At 41.1% G+C, this 18,196-nt stretch overlaps 2 protein-coding genes across 2 annotated transcripts; one reads left to right on the top strand and one right to left on the bottom strand.

Moving 5' to 3' along the window:
* Positions 1-33: 33 nt before the first annotated feature.
* cdca4 (cell division cycle associated 4) lies at positions 34-12,239 on the bottom strand. Its single transcript, XM_061082546.1, has 3 exons — positions 12,109-12,239; positions 5,450-5,704; positions 34-1,092 (listed from the first exon to the last, which is right to left on the bottom strand). Exons 2-3 carry the CDS (start codon positions 5,525-5,527, stop codon positions 142-144), a joined length of 1,029 nt encoding a protein of 342 aa, XP_060938529.1. The 5' UTR covers positions 5,528-5,704; positions 12,109-12,239; the 3' UTR covers positions 34-141.
* A 116-nt stretch (positions 12,240-12,355) lies between these two features.
* On the top strand, positions 12,356-18,140 carry ahsa1b (AHA1, activator of heat shock protein ATPase homolog 1b). Its single transcript, XM_061082441.1, has 9 exons — positions 12,356-12,557; positions 13,943-14,133; positions 14,395-14,477; positions 14,563-14,680; positions 15,244-15,332; positions 15,448-15,576; positions 16,024-16,125; positions 16,238-16,289; positions 17,096-18,140. The coding sequence occupies exons 1-9, from the start codon at positions 12,478-12,480 to the stop codon at positions 17,266-17,268; spliced, it is 1,017 nt and encodes a 338-aa protein (XP_060938424.1). The 5' UTR covers positions 12,356-12,477; the 3' UTR covers positions 17,269-18,140.
* Positions 18,141-18,196: the final 56 nt, after the last annotated feature.

Here is an 18,196-nt window from a genome sequence, read left to right as displayed (position 1 = left end):
TCCCCAAACCCCCCGCCCCCCCCCCCGCCTCCAACAAAGTCCGTGTGTAAGCAACACCACCGACAGAACGTGCACGTGTAATGTGCATAGGTCCTGTCGAGAGTCTGTGGGATCGGTGCAGGGCCGGAGGGACGTTGGGTTTCAGGAGCCCACTATGATCTCCATGATGTGGTCCAGTTCGTTCAGGTCCGACCTGCAGCTCGAGCTGGAGCTGAGCGCCGTGGGCCCGTGGGAGGACAGGCTCTCCAGCAGGTCGTAGGGCCCCATCTTGGGGGAGCTCTGCATGCCTGTCAGCACCGTGTCCAGGTCGTAGTAGGACGGGTCCACGTCGGAAAACAGCTCCTCCAGCGCCGGGTCCGGGGGCGGCGCCGGGTGCTTGATCTCAAAAGTCCCAAAAACCTGCTCCCCTGTCCTGGAGTCTGCGGTCAGGGCGTCCCGCTCGCCCTCCTCCCCCTCCGACGCACACTCCTCGCTGTCCTCCTCCTCGTCCTCCTCCTCGCACTCGGCGTCCTCGTCCTCCTCCTCCCAGCAGGGCCCCATGCCGAAGGGCCCGGCCAGGTAGGAGGCGGAGGACAGCTGAGGGGACACCGGCGACAGGGTGGACATGGTGACCTCGGTCTCCACGTCGCCCTCCATCACCACCTCCTCCTCGGCGTGGTAGCCCTCCTCCAGACCCCCCACGGAGAAGGGCTTGGGGCTCTGGCCGGCCTGCGCCGCCGCCGCGTCGGTCTGCCGGCACAGCACCTCCGTGGCCACCAGGCGGTCGGCCGGACACTGGGCCGCGGCCAGCGCCTGGGTCATGATCTGCCAGGTGCCGTCCTGGGTCATCTCCTCCTGGATCTGCCGCACCGTGTTGGCGATGAGCACCGAGCGGCACAGGTTGGGCTCCACCAGCATGTGGCACAGCTGCAGCTTGATCAGCGACATGTCGAGCAGCGACTGGCGCTGCAGGCTGTACGAGGACGTCAGCGTCCGGACCGCCGCCGCCGCCGCAGACGACGCCGCCGCCTGGCTCTGGTCGGCGCCGGAGACTGGCTCCTCCCCCGGGTCGGAGAACTTGCGCTTGGTGCCCTTAGGGAACATGTTGTCTCTCTGGTGATGTGAGGAGACAAGAGAACACAGTCAGACACGCAACCACGACACCCGGCGACAGAATTGATCACACGTGAATGTACTGAACTTCACTAGCTAGGGTCAGAGTGGAAGCACCGTGTGATTAACGCTGTACACGTGTGATGTCATGAGGCTACGTGGAGTGGTGCTTGTGTGTGCGCGTGAGGGAGCTAGCTCTGCAATCTGCTACAACAGCAGCTGTGTGTGTGTGTGTATCTCGTTTCAGACGTGATAACAATCATCAGTCTCAGGTCAAAGAGGACAAGGCTTCTCAGTCATTTAAACAACATGTTATTAAAATCCTCAGCTGTTAATTACCTACAGAAATATTAAATCCATGTCTACGATAATAATCATCTGCTCTCTATATAGAATCTCGATTGTTCTATTGTTGTTGGTTCTGTCAGATTCCACTTCTGGATGAAAATGTTCAGATCGTTAAAAACTCATCTTTACGGTTTTTTTGCATCGGAAGAAGGATCCGGTTTTGAAACGAGTATTTTAAATCTTCAACTATGAAAACATGTGAATTGGATCATTAACGGCATTTGAAGCTTGTGAGACACAAACAGTTTGCGAGGGATTAAAGAAACAAGTTCACTTAAGCTCTGTTGCTGTATAAACAAGCTCTACAGGTTGTAACTCTTTGTAAACTACAGTAAACAGTTGTTGTTTTTTGGTTTTTTTAAAGTTGGCTATACCTTTCCTGTGGAGAGGCACAGGCAATAGCAACGCAGCTCGGTCCCGGCTGCAACGCTTCAAGTACTTTTGTACGAGCGACAAGCAGCTTTTGTTCAGCACCAGTTCTGCCCATTTCAGGCCAGTCTGAAGCCAGACTCCTGCTGGGCGGGAACAACCACACTTTTAACAGACCACTGAGCCACCGAAAATAGCATGGTTACCGACTTAAATACGGACGCTGCATCAGAGTCAAGCACAGACCAGAGAGACCTTTTGTCAGAAAACAAGGAAAAAACAAGCACTCAAGTCACAGGATCAGTGCACTCACTCTCTCCACTGCCACCTGTGGTCGAGAAAATCAAAAAGAGATCCTCGTCAATAAAGTGCTTAAAGTGGGAAAATGTGAAAAATAATATAGCATTCAAAATAGTCACAATACATTGTACCACCGGGAACCGCTAATGTGTACAAGGTGATATCAGGTTTCCAGGTCCACACACACACACACACACACACACACACACACACACACACACACACACACACACACACACACACACACACACACACACACACACACACACACACACACACACACACACACACACACACACACACACACACACACACAGACACAGAGAGCTGCGAAAACTAGCAGAACGAGATTTTCACTTTCTCTTCACTGAGGAGGGGAAGAAAAGCGGAGTCAACTTCCTCGTTACACACCACGGCGAACACACACACACACACACACACAGATGTCTCACAGGAACACAACAACACTCGTGCTAGCGGGTAAAAAGCCCTGGGACTCCCAACGTGAACGGGATGCAAGTGACACTGGGAGACTGGGATCTGAGTGGTATTTAATGTTCCATCAGACAGAAAAAATAGTGAGCAGTGTTCCCGGCTCCTCAGTGTAAAACCTGTGGGGGGGTGGGGGGGGACTCCACTTTCTTTTGCTGATAAAATTTGAAAGACAAATCACAAAAAGTGTCATCAAAAAGGTACAATGAAGAGATATCTGTCACACATGTTTGGGGACTCTAACGCATCTGGGTTTGCAAAGTAGAGAAAAATAATAATAAAAGAGTTGTTAACAGTTTAACACAAAAAACCATCCACACGTCTGTGGAAACCAGGAAGAAGCTAAATACACGCCACACTGAGGTTAATGTCACAAATCATCTGCAAACCAACAAGGAAGAAATTTGTTTTTTCTTTCAATTTTTAAATCTCATGAAAACCAGACACACAAAAAAAAAACGAACGCCAATAAATCGAAAGCATGTTAAAAAATTAACACATTTACGAGTGTCACGGCCGGGGAAACAACACCATATTCTTAAACATTTACACGACAGGTTCCTAATTATTAGGAACACACTAGACACTAGAGTTCTCTGAATGAGAGAGAAGGATGAAGTTCCTGTCTTCACCCGACTGATCGGATGAGTGGATCGAAATCAGCAGCACATTTTCAACAAGTCACAATCCACACCCGAGTCAAGGGAGGAGAAGCTAACGGACACTCGGGAGTCGGGAGGTCTCTGAGTCCTCGCTTGCATAGAATTACATTTCCTGACAGTGGACAGAATAGGGGGAAAAAAGTCATTTATGGAAAGGTGCCCCGGGACATCTAAAATGCAAAGAGTGAGAGAACAATTTGAGAAATGGACATGTGTAGTCGTCTTGTGTTGTGTGTGTGTGTGTGTGTGTGTGTGTGTGTGGTGCTGGTCCCTGTTAAATAAGAGTCACTAGAGAGTCACTATCTCCCTAAAGGAAAAACAACTGGTGAAAAGTGTGATATGAAAGCAGCAGGAAGAGCGACATCCTGAGAGAGAACACACTGCACACACACAAGAGAAAACACATGTGGGACATGAGATTTGTTTGACAGGTATATTGATCAATGCTTCTGAACACCCCCCGATATTTCAGCATTTTGCGGTTAAATCTAGAAAAACTGGAATTACTTCTAGATACCATAAATCTACAGATTATTGGCCAGGGTTTTAAATTGTGTTTATTGTAAGAAATACGACTCAAAATGGCTTTTGATTTGGATCGCTGCCATCAAACATCTGTAGGAGACGAGTGTTACATCATACAACTCCTGTAACTAACACTGCTTTCAAGACAGGGCCAGAGATACTCCAAATATGTGGAAGGACATTAATATCCAAAAATCACAGATACTGCTTCTTTATTCTGTTTATTAATCCTTCCTATGTGTTTTTCTTTTTGTTTAAATACAAAATATTAAGGGAAAACTGTCACTTGTGATAAAGTTCCAGCTTCTAACACAAGACAAGTTGTTGCTTTTGGTGTTTTACTTTGACCTTTTATGCATTTACTATTAAAAACTGAATATTTGTTGGTTTCTATCACTTTGATCCCTGGGACGTCCCCGTGATTCATGGGACATTTTACAGAACTAACGTGTAATCAACAGAATAATTTTGCACGTCGATCAATAAGGAAAAAGGATAAAAAATGACAAGCGTTAGTTGCAGCTCTGCATTTCGCAACGAATTATGAATAAATTTGCAGCAATTTCCCAAAACTGATGGAGACATTCAAACGAACAAAATGTCAATAACAAAACACCAATAACCTGAAATAACAATAAAACCAGAAAGTGAAGAAAGAACCTTCAGCAAGTTCCATTAAACATTACAAACTGGAATATTAATTTGTCTGTGTATTAATACAACTTGTCCTGTTTAAACTAGTGATGGAAGTTTCCTGCTCATTAAACTCATCCTTCATCTGAACCTCACTTTGCTGCTGTGAACTCAAACTTCAGAGATCAGGAAATGAAGGGATTGCGTGAGAAGAGGAGGAAGAGGAAGGTGAAGGAGCTCACACACATCCAGATGTTCCTCTGATAAAGAAACAGAATACAGAGGTTGAGGTGTGAATGTGCTGGATCCAGAGTTGTGGGAATCGAACCCACAGCTCGTCCTGATCCATGCTAGCTGCCTCGCTTTACGTCAATGGCTGCTAGCACGACCCATCCCCCACTGCACTGAAAACCAGCACTTCCACCGCTAGCCCGGGCTAAAGTCACTATTCAGACTAAAAACACGGCGGCTCCGGTTAACCCGGGTTATCCTCCGGTACCGAGGTGTGTGTGTGGTGGGTCGGTGTGGCCGGGGGAGGGAGGCCGGGGCCTGGGGAGCCTCGGCCCGGGGCTGCTGGCCCTCACTGCCGCATGCTTTGTCTTTTCAGCATCGGAGCCGCCGAGCGACAATGAGGCCATTTTGCGCTAGAAGCTAACAGCTAGCCGGCTAGCATGGCTCCGAGCCGCCGCGGGCTCCACCGGGCGGAACGGGCTCCGTGCACCGGGGGAACCGGCGCCTCGGAACCGGGAGCCAGCGTCCGGCTCCCGGTTCATTCCGGTGGTTTCCTCCCGCGTCCCTCGCTTGTTTAAAACCCCCGGTGCTAGCAGCTAATTAGCCCAGAGAGGCGCCCTCCTCCTCCCACCTCCTCCTCCACCGCCTCCTCCGCGGTGCTTCCTCCCTCTCGAAGCCGAAAAACAAGAGTTTTCTCCGCGGCTCGTCTCCGTAACTTCCCCCGGAAAAAAAAAACCCCGCCGCCGCCCGCGGGAGGAGGACCGGCCGGCGGCGGCTCGTCGTGTGGCCGCACTCACCTCGTGTTCGTCGGGGTTCGGGTCCCGTCGCTCGCAGGTCGACGGAGGGAAGCGGAGATCAGGTTCAGATGAGATCATTCATGCCACGGCTCCACAAACTGAAGTGAGTCCTGCTGCTGCGGAGCGGCGAGGAGGCTGCGAGGGGGGAGGGGAGCCGGCAGCAGCAGCCAGATGCCCGGGAGTCCTCCCTAATGATCCCTGCTCCCAGAGCACTTCCACCGGACAAGTGCGAACCTGCGGACCGCTCGCTGAAACCTGGGGAAATGGATGAAATGGTGCTGGATGTTACAGAGTGTTTCCAACATGGAGCACTGGGAGTTTTACACACACACCAAAAAAATAAATCCTCAGTGTTTCTCACAGAACATTTAGTTTTAACAGAGTATTTCTACACAGTAATACTACTTAATTTAAATACTAAAGTACAATAAGCATACAATTACCTCAAAAGTATGCTTTAGTACAGTGAGTTACTTATAGATTGTTCTACACTTATTCAAGAAATGTGCTTGTGTATTTCCTTTTTATGATACTTCTCCCTTCAACTATTTGCATTACTACTACTTAAGAGTATTTCTACACTTTAATACTACTTGTTAATACAATTTAAATACTAAAGTACAATAAGCATACAATTACCTCAAAAGTATGCTTTAGTACAGTGAGTTACTTATAGATTGTTCTACACTTATTCAAGAAATGTGCTTGTGTATTTCCTTTGTATGATACTTCTCACTTCAACTATTTGCATTACTACTACTAAAGAGTATTTCTACACAGTAATACTACTTAATTTAAACACTAAAGTACAATAAGCATACAATTAACTCAAAAGTATGCTTTAGTACAGTGAGTTACTTATAGATTGTTCTACACTTATTCAAGAAATGTGCTTGTATATTTCCTTTTTATGATACTTCTCTCTTCAACTATTTGCATTACTACTACTTAAGAGTATTTCTACACTTTAATACTACTTGTTAATACAATTTAAAAACTTTTTAAAATACTCCTACTAAAGAGTATTTCTTCAGCTAAAGACATATTACAGTTTTACTCCAATTTATGTAAAAATAGAAACAGAACAATAAAAAGTGGTGGAGGGATTATTTATCCTTTTTTATAAGTAGTAATACTACTACATTATAAAAATAGTCAGTGGGAATACTTTGTTACTTTGTGCTATACTCTTTTACACTACAAGTGGTAGTGGAAGAAGTACCCAGGTCTTGTAGTAATCTACTTTTACACACAAACCAAAAAAAAAATCCTCACTGTTTCTCACAGAACACTTACTTTTAACAGAGTATTTCTACACTAATACTACTTAATTTAAATACTAAAGTACAATAAGCATACAATTACCTCAAAAGTATGCTTTAGTACAGTGAGTTACTTATAGATTGTTATACACTTATTCAAGAAATTTGCTTGTATATTTCCTTTTTATGATACTTCTCCCTTCAACTATTTGCATTACTACTACTAAAGAGTATTTCTACACTGTAATACTACTTAATTTAAATACTAAAGTACAATACGCATACAATTACCTCAAAAGTATGCTTTAGAACAGTGAGTTACTTTTGATTGTACTACACTTACTCAAGAAATTTGCTTGTATATTTCCTTTTTATGATACTTCTCCCTTCAACTATTTGCATTACTACTACTAAAGAGTATTTCTACACTTTAATACTACTTGTTAATACAATTTAAATACTAAAGTACAATAAGCATACAATTACCTCAAAAGTATGTTTTAGTACAGTGAGTTACTTATAGATTGTTCTACACTTATTCAAGAAATTTGCTTGTGTATTTCCTTTTTATGATACTTCTCCCTTCAACTAATTGCATTACTACTACTAAAGAGTATTTCTACACTTTAATACTACTAGTTAATACAATTTAAATACTAAAGTACAATACGCATACAATTACCTCAAAAGTATGCTTTAGTACAGTGAGTTACTTATAGATTGTACTACACTTATTCAAGAAATTTGCTTGTGTATTTCCTTTTTATGATACTTCTCCCTTCAACTAATTGCATTACTACTACCAAAGAGTATTTCTACACTTTAATACTACTAGTTAATACAATTTAAATACTAAAGTACAATACGCATACAATTACCTCAAAAGTATGCTTTAGAACAGTGAGTTACTTTTGATTATACTACACTTACTCAAGAAATTTGCTTGTGTATTTCCTTTGTATGATACTTCTCACTTCAACTATTTGCATTACTACTACTAAAGAGTATTTCTACACTGTAATACTACTTGTTCATACAATTTAAATACTAAAGTACAATAAGCATACAATTACCTCAAAAGTATGCTTTAGTACCGTGAGTTACTTTGGATTGTATTAGACATATTCAAGAAATTTGCTTGTGTATTTCCTTTTTATGATACTTCTCACTTCAACTATTTGCATTACTACTAATAAAGAGTATTTCTACACTGTAATACTACTTGTTAATAAAATTTAAAAACTTACTTTTTAAATTACTCCTACTAAAGAGTATTTCTTCAGCTAAAGACATATTACAGTTTTACTCCAATTTATGTAAAAATAGAAACAGAACAATAAAAAGTGGTGGAGGGATTATTTATCCTTTTTTATAAGTAGTAATACTACTACATTATAGAAATAGTCAGTGGGAATACTTTATGCTATACTCTTTTACACTACAAGTGGTAGTGGAAGAAGTACCCAGGTCTTGTAGTAATCTACTTTTACACACAAACCAAAAAAAAAATCCTCACGGTTTCTCACAGAACATTTACTTTTAACAGAGTATTTCTACACAGTAATACTATTTAATTTAAATACTAAAGTACAATAAGCATACAATTACCTCAAAAGTATGCTTTAGTACAGTGAGTTACTTATAGATTGTTCTACACTTATTCAAGAAATTTGCTTGTATATTTCCTTTTTATGATACTTCTCCCTTCAACTATTTGCATTACTACTACTAAAGAGTATTTCTACACTGTAATACTACTTTTTTATAGAATTTAAATACTAAAGTACAATAAGCATACAATTACCTCAAAAGTATGCTTTAGTACAGTGAGTTACTTATAGATTGTTCTACACTTACTCAAGAAATTTGCTTGTGTATTTCCTTTGTATGATACTTCTCTCTTCAACTATTTGCATTACTACTACTAAAGAGTATTTCTACACTGTAATACTACTTTTTTATAGAATTTAAATACTAAAGTACAATAAGCATACAATTACCTCAAAAGTATGCTTTAGTACAGTGAGTTACTTATAGATTGTTCTACACTTACTCAAGAAATTTGCTTGTGTATTTCCTTTGTATGATACTTCTCACTTCAACTATTTGCATTACTACTGCTAAAGAGTATTTCTTCAGCTAAAGACACATTACAGTTTTACTCCAATTTATGTAAAAATAGAAACAGAACAATAAAAAGTGGTGGAGGGATTATTTATCCTTTTTTATAAGTAGTAATACTACTACATTATAGAAATAGTCAGTGGGAATACTTTATGCTATACTCTATTACACTACAAGTGGTAGTGGAAGAAGTGCCCAGGTCTTGTAGTAATCTTGTAGTAACCTTACAAGTTGAGTATAGTACTTAAATACGTTTACTTTGTAGGCTAAGTACCATACAAGTTCTCTACTGAAGCAGACTTTGAGGTTATTGTACTTGACTTGAGTATTTCGATTTAATACTATACTTTATACTACTTTATACCATACTAAACTATACTTTACTATAATACTATATACTTCTACTCTTTAACTTTTCTTGATGCACTGTGAAAGATTAAACCACTGGTTCCAAACTGTTTTTGTATAAGTAGTAATAGCAAAGTGTATAAATACTTTGTTTCAAGTATTATATTGAAAATTTGTATTAGTATAATATGTAGAAGCAATAGTGGAAGAAGTTCTGTGTTCTAATGGCAGTAGAAGTGTGAATTAGAATAAAATGGAAATACTCAAGTGTACTACAAGTTGTGTAAGTACAATCACTCACAGTACCGTACTTAAGCAGACCTTTGCAGTTATTGTGCTTTACTTTAGAATATCATTTTAAAATATAATTTCTTATAATACACATTCAAACCTAGTACATTCATCCAGATAAACATAAGTCCCATGCTACTTCCCACATTAGGATTACTCCTCTGAACTACTTTGCAAAAGTGGTAATACTACAGTGTATAAGAATACATTTTAAAAAAGAGTGGTGGTGGAATTATTGATCTTTTACATCAGTATAACAGTACACTACAACAGTTGTGGAAGAAGTACTCAGGTTTTTAACTTCAATTAATGACTACTACTACCTGGTACTACCAATAATAATAATAATACACCAATCATAAAAAACAAGTGAATGTGTTTTATGCATCATTGTAGGATTATGTATTTAAGGTGTTGGTTAAATTATGTTTATGCCCCTTTATGCTTGTAAATTGCAGTTGAAATAATGAATCAGTAAATACTGTGAATTGAGGCTTTGTGTATCCGAGTCTGTTCAGTCGTCTTATTTCTCTCACAACAAGACCCCCCACACACACACACACACACCCACACCCACACAGCACTCTTCACTCTGACTGCTGTGATTATCAGTAATTATCAGTGCTGGTGATGATACCTCTGTCACGGAGGTTTTTGTTTTCAGCCCCGGTAATTAATCTAATCAGCCCTCCTATTAATGATTTATATCAAACACATAACAACCCATTGAAAAATTGGTTGGAAACCAAAAAAGAGCTCATTAGTCTTAAATGTTGTAAATACAACAGGTTCCGTAATTAAGCTTGACACCAGCCCTGCAGGGGGCGCTGTTTAGGGGTCAGATTTTTGATTTCACTCAGTTTAAATAGTCAAAATGATATTGAGCACGTTTTATACATAACAGGTAACTTAAGTGAGTTTTATTGACAAACTTAACAACATAATCCTCCCGGACCAGTACCGGGGATTAATGACGTGATCCCAACGTTTTTTAATAGTGTATTGAGCCCTTCAAATGGATTGATTGATTGATTGACTGATTGATTGATTGATTGATTGATTGATTGATTGATTGAAGACTGATTGGTTGATTGATTGGTTGATTGATTGATTGATCATGTCTGTGATAAGAACTACCTTAAAATGAAAAAATAATGTAATAAAATAAAATTAATTTGACGTGTACTTTGACTCATTCATGTCGGATCAGATTCAGGTTTCAGGTCTCATCTGACATGGAGGAGGTGGGGCTTATGGAATGTAGTGCAGCCAGCCAACAGCACAATCAGCCATTTTAGACTTCAAGGTACTTTTTAGATGTCATCATTGTTCTTACTAAAATGAATGTATCTGAAATAACAACACCTGTCTTACTTCTTACTTTTGAGCATTCACATAATGCTCAGAGAAGGCACATACATGTAAAGGTACTAGAAATCATAGGAAAGGGATTATAACAGTCAGTTATAGTGGGAGCAAAGACTCATGTTTCTGGGAAAGTTCACTGACTTTACGACCTGTAACATTTCCCATATTATTTTGGACAGTCTAGATTCATCTGAAGGTTGACATGTTAATCTTAACGGGTAAACATCGTAGTCTCTCTCACAGATGAAGGTCATCCATGCTTTTATTTCATGTTGTTCAGATGATTGTACTTCATTGTATTCAGGGGTGAGCCAAAAATAAATGTCACGCCCTCAGCTGGTTCAGAGCGCAGCTGCTCGGCTTCTAACAAACGCTGGAAGACAAGATCATGTCAGGCCCGTTTTAGCCTCTCGTCCCTGGTTAGCTGCTAGTTTTAGAATTGATTTTGAGATTTTCCTGTAGACTTTTTAAGCACTTCAGCTCCCAGCTACATGAAGTGCTGCTCAGGAGCGTCAGATCCTCTCCAGGGCCGTGCTGACTGTCCCTAGGTCCCGGCTCAAGACTAATGGAGACCGGGCCGCGGGTTTGCAGTCGGGCCCCTCAGCCTGAAGAGCTGACATCTTTTAAAATCACCTCTCAAAACATCTTGTCGGGGTCTTATTAGGGCCCGAGCACAGACATCAAAGGTGTCTGGTGAGACCCTATTGAAATTGTAAGGATTATTATTATTATTATTATTATTATTATTATTATTATTATTCAGGCAAATGAATTGGCTTTTTGAGGGCTTTAACATGCTCAACTTCTTACCAAAATTTGCAGAAAGTTAGAAAGTGGTGAAAATTTACGTATTCTGAAGGAATTTTCAATGGGCGTCGCAAAATGGCTCAACGGTGCCCCCCGAGACAGCCCGAGACCCCCGGAAGGTGTTCCCATTGACCTATCTTCACAAAAATCGATATACAGGTGTATCATGACCAGACAAACAAAAAAGTCTCTGGGTGCAATTGGAAAAACACAACAGGAAGCCTGCTATATTGCATTTTTTGTTCTTATATTGTTCTTTATTTTAAATTTTTAACAATTGACTGATTTTATTTGAATCTGTCCTTTAAAGAAGTTTGTAATGTTTTGAGCTGTATTAATTACGTTTTTTTTTCAAAGAAAACAGGCAAATTAAGACATGTGCAGCACGTTTCTGTGTTTGCATGTATTGTAACTTTTTGCAGTGCATTTGTCATAAAATTGATAAAGTAGTTTTCTTACTTTTCACTGCGCTGAGAACTCCCGGCCACCGTAACTATGATTCTTAATATCCCTGTCATTCGTTTTATTCGTATAATCCTTTGATGCCTTTATACTCGGTCATTAAAGCCACAGACTACGCGCCCGCTTCAAAGGACTTCCGGTTTGACGCGGAACCTTTCTTCGGAAGGACGACACTTCCTCCGCCTACCACAAGGTTCCGGTTCCAGCACTTTCTGCGCACGGCCCACTAACGCGGGAGCACCGCCCCGTCGCTTCCACCACAGCAGCCAGCGGAGGCTTCTAGAAGCAACGTGCACCGGGAACCTCACCGGCGACTCACCGGCTCCCTGCTCCGTTACCGATACAAGCGTCGCTGACCCGGGCCCGATGGCGAAGTGGGGAGAAGGGGACCCTCGCTGGATCGTGGAGGAACGAGCCGATGCTACTAATGTCAACAACTGGCACTGGTGAGACGGGATGAGAGGACGCCGACTGCTAGCTAGCAGGCTAATGCTAACACCACACACACACACACACACACACACATTGAGCTGGTTCTAGTCCCATCCTGCAGCTGCCGTGGACTCGAACTCCTCCCGCTGCTCAGACCCGATGGTGCCACCTCCTCCTCGGCGTCACACGTTCGATACCCGTGAATCAAAGCGCTTCGGTTGACGCTGCTAGCCGCTGTTAGCTAACCCGGTAGCATCCCTTTCAGGTTAGCTTCGTGTGTGGCTAGCTGCTTTAGCTTCTTGTGCCTGCACTGAGGCGGTTGAAGCCTTCCGGTCGTGAGTCCAGCACACAACAGACCGTCTGTGCCTCACACAACACGTGTGTGTCCGTGTGACACAACGTGTGAGACGACCCGCATGTTGATGTCAGTGAGTTTTCATACAGAATGTGTGCAGAACACGTGATGCACAACGTGACTGGAGGGTTCTGGCTCCCGGGACCAGATCCATCGTGTTATCAATGGGTCTAAGAATCATCTGCTAATGAGTCATGATGATTATTTCACTGACTGAAGCGACACTGGCTGGACGAGCTATAATTCATTCATTTTGGATTTACATAAGTTGATTTCATTCATTAAAAGAAAACGCAAAACCTCAAATGTTGAATGAAGAGAAGCGGAAAGAAGAAGAATCTTAAATCATCTTGATTCAATAATTCATTATTGAATTCATCGTGTTATCAATGGGTCTAAGAATCATCTGCTAATGAGTCATGATGATTAATTTCACTGACTGAAGCGACACTGGCTGGATGAGCTGTAATTTATTCATTTTGGATTTACATAAGTTGATTTCATTCATTAAAAGCAAACGCAAAACCTCAACTGTTGAATGAAGAGAAGCAGAAAGAAGAAGAATCTTTAATCATCTTGATGTAATAATTCATTACGTTTGATGTAATGTTGAACATTGTGTAGTTTTACTTTAAGTGTCACAAATATACGTCCACAACATTACACTGAAGGGAGATGAAGTGAGAATCAGAATCAGAAGGTATTCATTGCCAAGTAGGTTTACACAACATAAAAACACAATAAATACACCACACATAAGAAAAACAATAAAAAACAATTTATATTTACTCACTATTTACTCACTTTTCCAAATATTGATACAAAGTAACATTTATTTAGACATAAACATATCTATATAAAAATATATGAAAGGTAAAAGATATAACAAGTGAAGTAAAAAGGGAAATGCAAAACAGTGAACAGTGTCAAATTGCAATAACATGGTTCACATTTTAAAGAAGGATAGAAATGTGTGTGTTTCTGTTGTGTACCTGTGTGGATCTGTGTGTGTGTTCATCCCTGTGATCTCTGCCGTCTCTTCAGGACCGAGCGAGATGCAACCACCTGGTCGCTGGACAAGTTAAAATCGCTGCTCCTGGGTCTGAGCGTGGAGAACGACGAGGGGACCTGCGAGGTCACGGAGGTCAGCAAGGTGGAGGGAGAGGCCTCCATCAACAACCGCAAAGGGAAACTCATCTTCTTCTACGAGTGGAACCTGAAAGCTGCTTGGACTGGTGAGGCCTCTGGTTCCTGTGAGGATGTTCAGCTTGAGTCATGAGGTTGATCCTTATTCTAACAATGGAAGGAAACTAACCTCATTACCCGTCTACTGCAGATGGTTGTGGCTTTATATCTCACTTTTTAAAAATGCACCAGTGGCTCGTACAGGAAAGCAGCCGATCCAAAACCTGCGTCTTTCACATCTTTGTCACAATAGGTATGAAATATAAAAGAAGCAGCTTTGATTCTGACGTTTCTTCTCTTTGTTTCACCAGGAGAGTCAAAGTCAGGAGTCAAGTACAAAGGAGCGATTGAAGTTCCAAACCTGTCGGATGAAAACGACATGGAGGATCTGGATGTGAGTTCCACAGTGTTCAGTGACTAACTGAGACCGGGGGGGGTACGAGCCGTGTGCTGATGCTTGTCATGTGACCTTTGTCCAGATTTCTGTATCGTTGAACAAAGACGAACCCGAAACGCCTCTGACCAACCTGATGAAAACCAACGGTGCGGATAAGATCCGTGAAGTCCTGGGAAGCTACGTGGGTTACTTAAAAACCGGTGAGTGGAATCAGACATGGAGGTTTGCTTCCATCTTTAAAATCCAACCAGAAATAGGAAAAACATCTAAATTCAAAACACTGTCAGATACAAAGTCCTTGTCATGAGTTGGATGTATAAACTTAATTGATATGATTGGAAAAATCTGTGATCATTGATATTAGTCTTGTTAACCCTGTATTTTCACATTATCATCTTTTTTCTAGGGCTGGGCAAGTTAACTCGCTTCAATCGAGTTAACTCAAGTGATGAGTTAACTCGATTAATTATTTTATCTCGCATTAACTCAGGTTTGATTATTTATTGTTTTATTGTGAAAGTCAGGCTTTTATTTTGTGAAAGTCTGTTGCTGACTGCTGCAGAACAGGAAAAAAGAAAATAATTGGCGGATAAACAATCGAGTTAACTCATCACTTGAGTTAACTCGATTAAAACGAGTTAACTTGCCCAGCCCTACTTTTTTCATTATGATATAAAGTTTTATAATGAAACTGTGTATTTGACTGAAGTTGATGGAGACGAACTTGCTGTGAAGCTGAAATTTTGATCTCCTGTTCTTACAGAGTTCACTCAGGGGATGATCCTGCCGACAGCCAACGGAATGTCCAAGCAGACCACGTCCCAGTCTAAAGCCAAGCTGAACAAAACTCAGGTTCGTGCTGAAACAACAGACAAACAAACAAGTGTAACACAAACCTTTTGGTGTTTCACACTCTGTGCTGCTGCAGATCTTCATCTGACCTTTTACTTGTGGTTCTGTAAAACAGATTTCCTCCTCGAGCGGCACAGCTGCTCCAGTCAACACCGGCGTCAAGATCCCCACCTGTAAATTCAGCATGAGGGAAAAGTTCCTCACGTCTCCAGCTGACCTGTACAGGGTCTTCCTCCACCAGGAGGTGAGCATCACCTGCGAGTCCTCAAACTGAAATCACCTCCATATATTATATATTCCTAGCTCCACCTCGGAAGTAATACTAACGCCTGAAAGCATAAAACACAGCCCCCAGTTTTCAGACTGACACGAGGTCAGCTGGTTCACAAACTTCTGTTTCAGGAGCTTGTAAACTCCTCAGTTGTGTGGACAGCAGGTGTAACCATAGCAACAGGGATGAGTTTTTAACACTAGACTATAGTGATGTGGATGTAGCCTCAGTTTCTCCTCCTGCTCTGGTTCGGTGTTCAACAAATGTTCACTTCCTTCTCTCGGACAACGAAAGAGGCTCAGAGATAAAAAAAAATCTGAAAGTTACACAAACTCCACAAAGATCTGATTTCACTTCATCCGACCAGCAGCTGTGTTTGATTCCAGCCGTGTGATTAAATGTGTGTGTGTGCTCACGCAGATGGTCCAGGCGTTCACACACGCTCCGGCCACCGTGGACGGAGAGAAGGGAGGAAAGTTCCGTCTGCTGGAAGGAAACGTGTTCGGTGAATTCACGGAGCTGGTGAGAACAAACTTCTGAACATGAGAATAAAGAGGATTAATCACAGGTCATTTAATTAAGAAGCTTTTATTTCATATTGTCTGAAATGAAAATGTCGTTTTTTTGCCACCAGGTCCCTGATGAGAAAATAATAATGAAGTGGAGGTATAACAACTGGCCCTCTGGTACGTTCACTCTGTTTTATATTCAGGAGACTTTTTCTAACACACACACTGTTTTCTCTCTTATTTAAACCATCAGAACTTAATTAATATATTTAAGCGACTAATACTGAATTAGGGAATTAATCATTTAACTGACAATCACCATTTGCAGGTTTTATTTGTCTTTGATATTCTTATGATTTGGATATTTTGGGGGTTTTGCTTTTGAGTCTTTGACAGAATATATATATTAATGGGACTAAAACAGTGAATGTTCCGAACCGGCCTGTTTGGAACGAGTTGTTCTTTCCTCTCGTGGTGAAGCTTGTTGCAGCTTTTCTTTCTGAAACAGTCAAAGTAACCTTCAGTAACTGAGTGGCTGCAAATAAAGATCTGCTCAGTGAAGTTCAGTGAAGCCCGACTCGATATTCAATGTCCAAATCAAACCAAATTCAACTCTTACTTCCTCCTGCCTGTAGCAATACACATGAGAAGCTGATAAGATACAGACTCAGATTATTACTAGTAGAAAGACGCGTTGAGGTAATTTTAGAATCATTATTTGCACATTTTATATATTTGACGATGATTCTACAATTTTTAAAACAATAAATGACCTCAACTGCTGAGTCATGAATCAGTTTTCTGTAAAAAAAAACAAAAAACCTTGAATCAATTGAAATAAAAAATGTTTTCCATCTCTGTGCCGAGGTTTTTAATAGATTCTATTTATGTTGTATTTGATGGTTAACGTCCTTGGCTGGTTATTAATAGTCTTTACCAGAATGTTAGTCACTGACGGTTGAGCGACTCTTTCTCCTCCTCAGAGCATTACGCCACGATCACCATGACCTTCATGGACCGGAGCAGCGAGACGGAGCTGAAGGTGGACTGCCGAGGCGTCCCGGACAACGAGGAGGAGCGCACGAAAGAGGGCTGGAAGAGATACTACTTCGAAGCTATCAAACAGACTTTTGGCTACGGAGCGCGGCTCTTCTGAAGACGGACGGCTGTTTGTCTTCATCGTATTCTCAGACCTCTCGATTCTCTCTGGCAGCAGGCGTCCCCATTTTTAAAGTCGAGTAAACGAAAGAGACGCAGCTAAGGTGAGACCAAACGTGTGTCGCCTGTCTGTGAGTGTAGATGTTTTTAATTTCTGAACATATTTAAATTTAGGGTTTTTTCGTTTCCCTCTTCAGTATTTGGGTCAGTTCTTCATAGGAGTGTAAATGGACTGTGCCTCTGGATTGAAAATGATTTGAATAAAGCAAAGAAGAATTTATCGAACCACTAATGCAAATTGGCCTCCACTTCTATAAATATGTAATTATCGCAAGAGTGAAAAATAAATGTTTTTTTCTTTTATTTGAAGTTTAAAAAAAAAAAAAAAAAAGTTGCTTTGATAATGAACTTCTTTGACTCTTTAAGTGTAACTGTAGTGAAGATGCTTTCAGCCACGATGCATGTTAGACGGATCTGAACCGGTCACTTCTAGATCAGTACTGTACTTTCTGTTATTTCATTCACATCTGATTTCATGCACATTCTCGTCAGTCTGTGATCGGAGCAGCTTGGTCCTTCAGCGGGAAAATTCAAATGTTTAATAAGTGTCAGAACATCAACAGTTTCGGTTCCTTATGCAGCAGGTAGCTAGCGTAGCAACTCAAGAGACGTTTCACTTTATTTGGCATCAAAAATGTACATTTCCATTTTATAAAAGGCTTTTAGTACGAAGTGCATCTATTTATTCCTCATGTGATCCGATCATGATGTAAAAAGATTCGTTTCTGGGAATAAACCGACTGCTGTATGTTTGTTTTTATTTATGTGAACACATCTTATAACTTCTCATTAAATCTGTTCAATCAGGAAGAGTTGAAATGAAGTTATTTAAACGTTATTTTTTTATTTATTACATTTCATCTTCA

Source organism: Limanda limanda, chromosome 12, assembly GCF_963576545.1.
Source record: "Limanda limanda chromosome 12, fLimLim1.1, whole genome shotgun sequence".
Lineage (NCBI taxonomy): Eukaryota > Metazoa > Chordata > Actinopteri > Pleuronectiformes > Pleuronectidae > Limanda > Limanda limanda.
Note: the sequence above shows the minus strand (reverse complement) of the source record. Positions and strands in the feature narration are given on the sequence as shown.

Excerpts from the sequence above, each read along its gene's own strand:
- cdca4 (XM_061082546.1), bottom strand. The coding sequence starts at position 5,527 with ATGATCTCATCTGAACCTGATCTCCGCTTCCCTCCGTCGACCTGCGAG. Across the intron at positions 1,093-5,449 it reads CGAACCCCGACGAACACGAG|AGAGACAACATGTTCCCTAA; the intron begins GTGAGTGCGGCC and ends TCACATCACCAG.
- ahsa1b (XM_061082441.1), top strand. The coding sequence starts at position 12,478 with ATGGCGAAGTGGGGAGAAGGGGACCCTCGCTGGATCGTGGAGGAACGA. Across the intron at positions 15,333-15,447 it reads CCAAGCTGAACAAAACTCAG|ATTTCCTCCTCGAGCGGCAC; the intron begins GTTCGTGCTGAA and ends TCTGTAAAACAG. Across the intron at positions 16,290-17,095 it reads GTATAACAACTGGCCCTCTG|AGCATTACGCCACGATCACC; the intron begins GTACGTTCACTC and ends TCTCCTCCTCAG.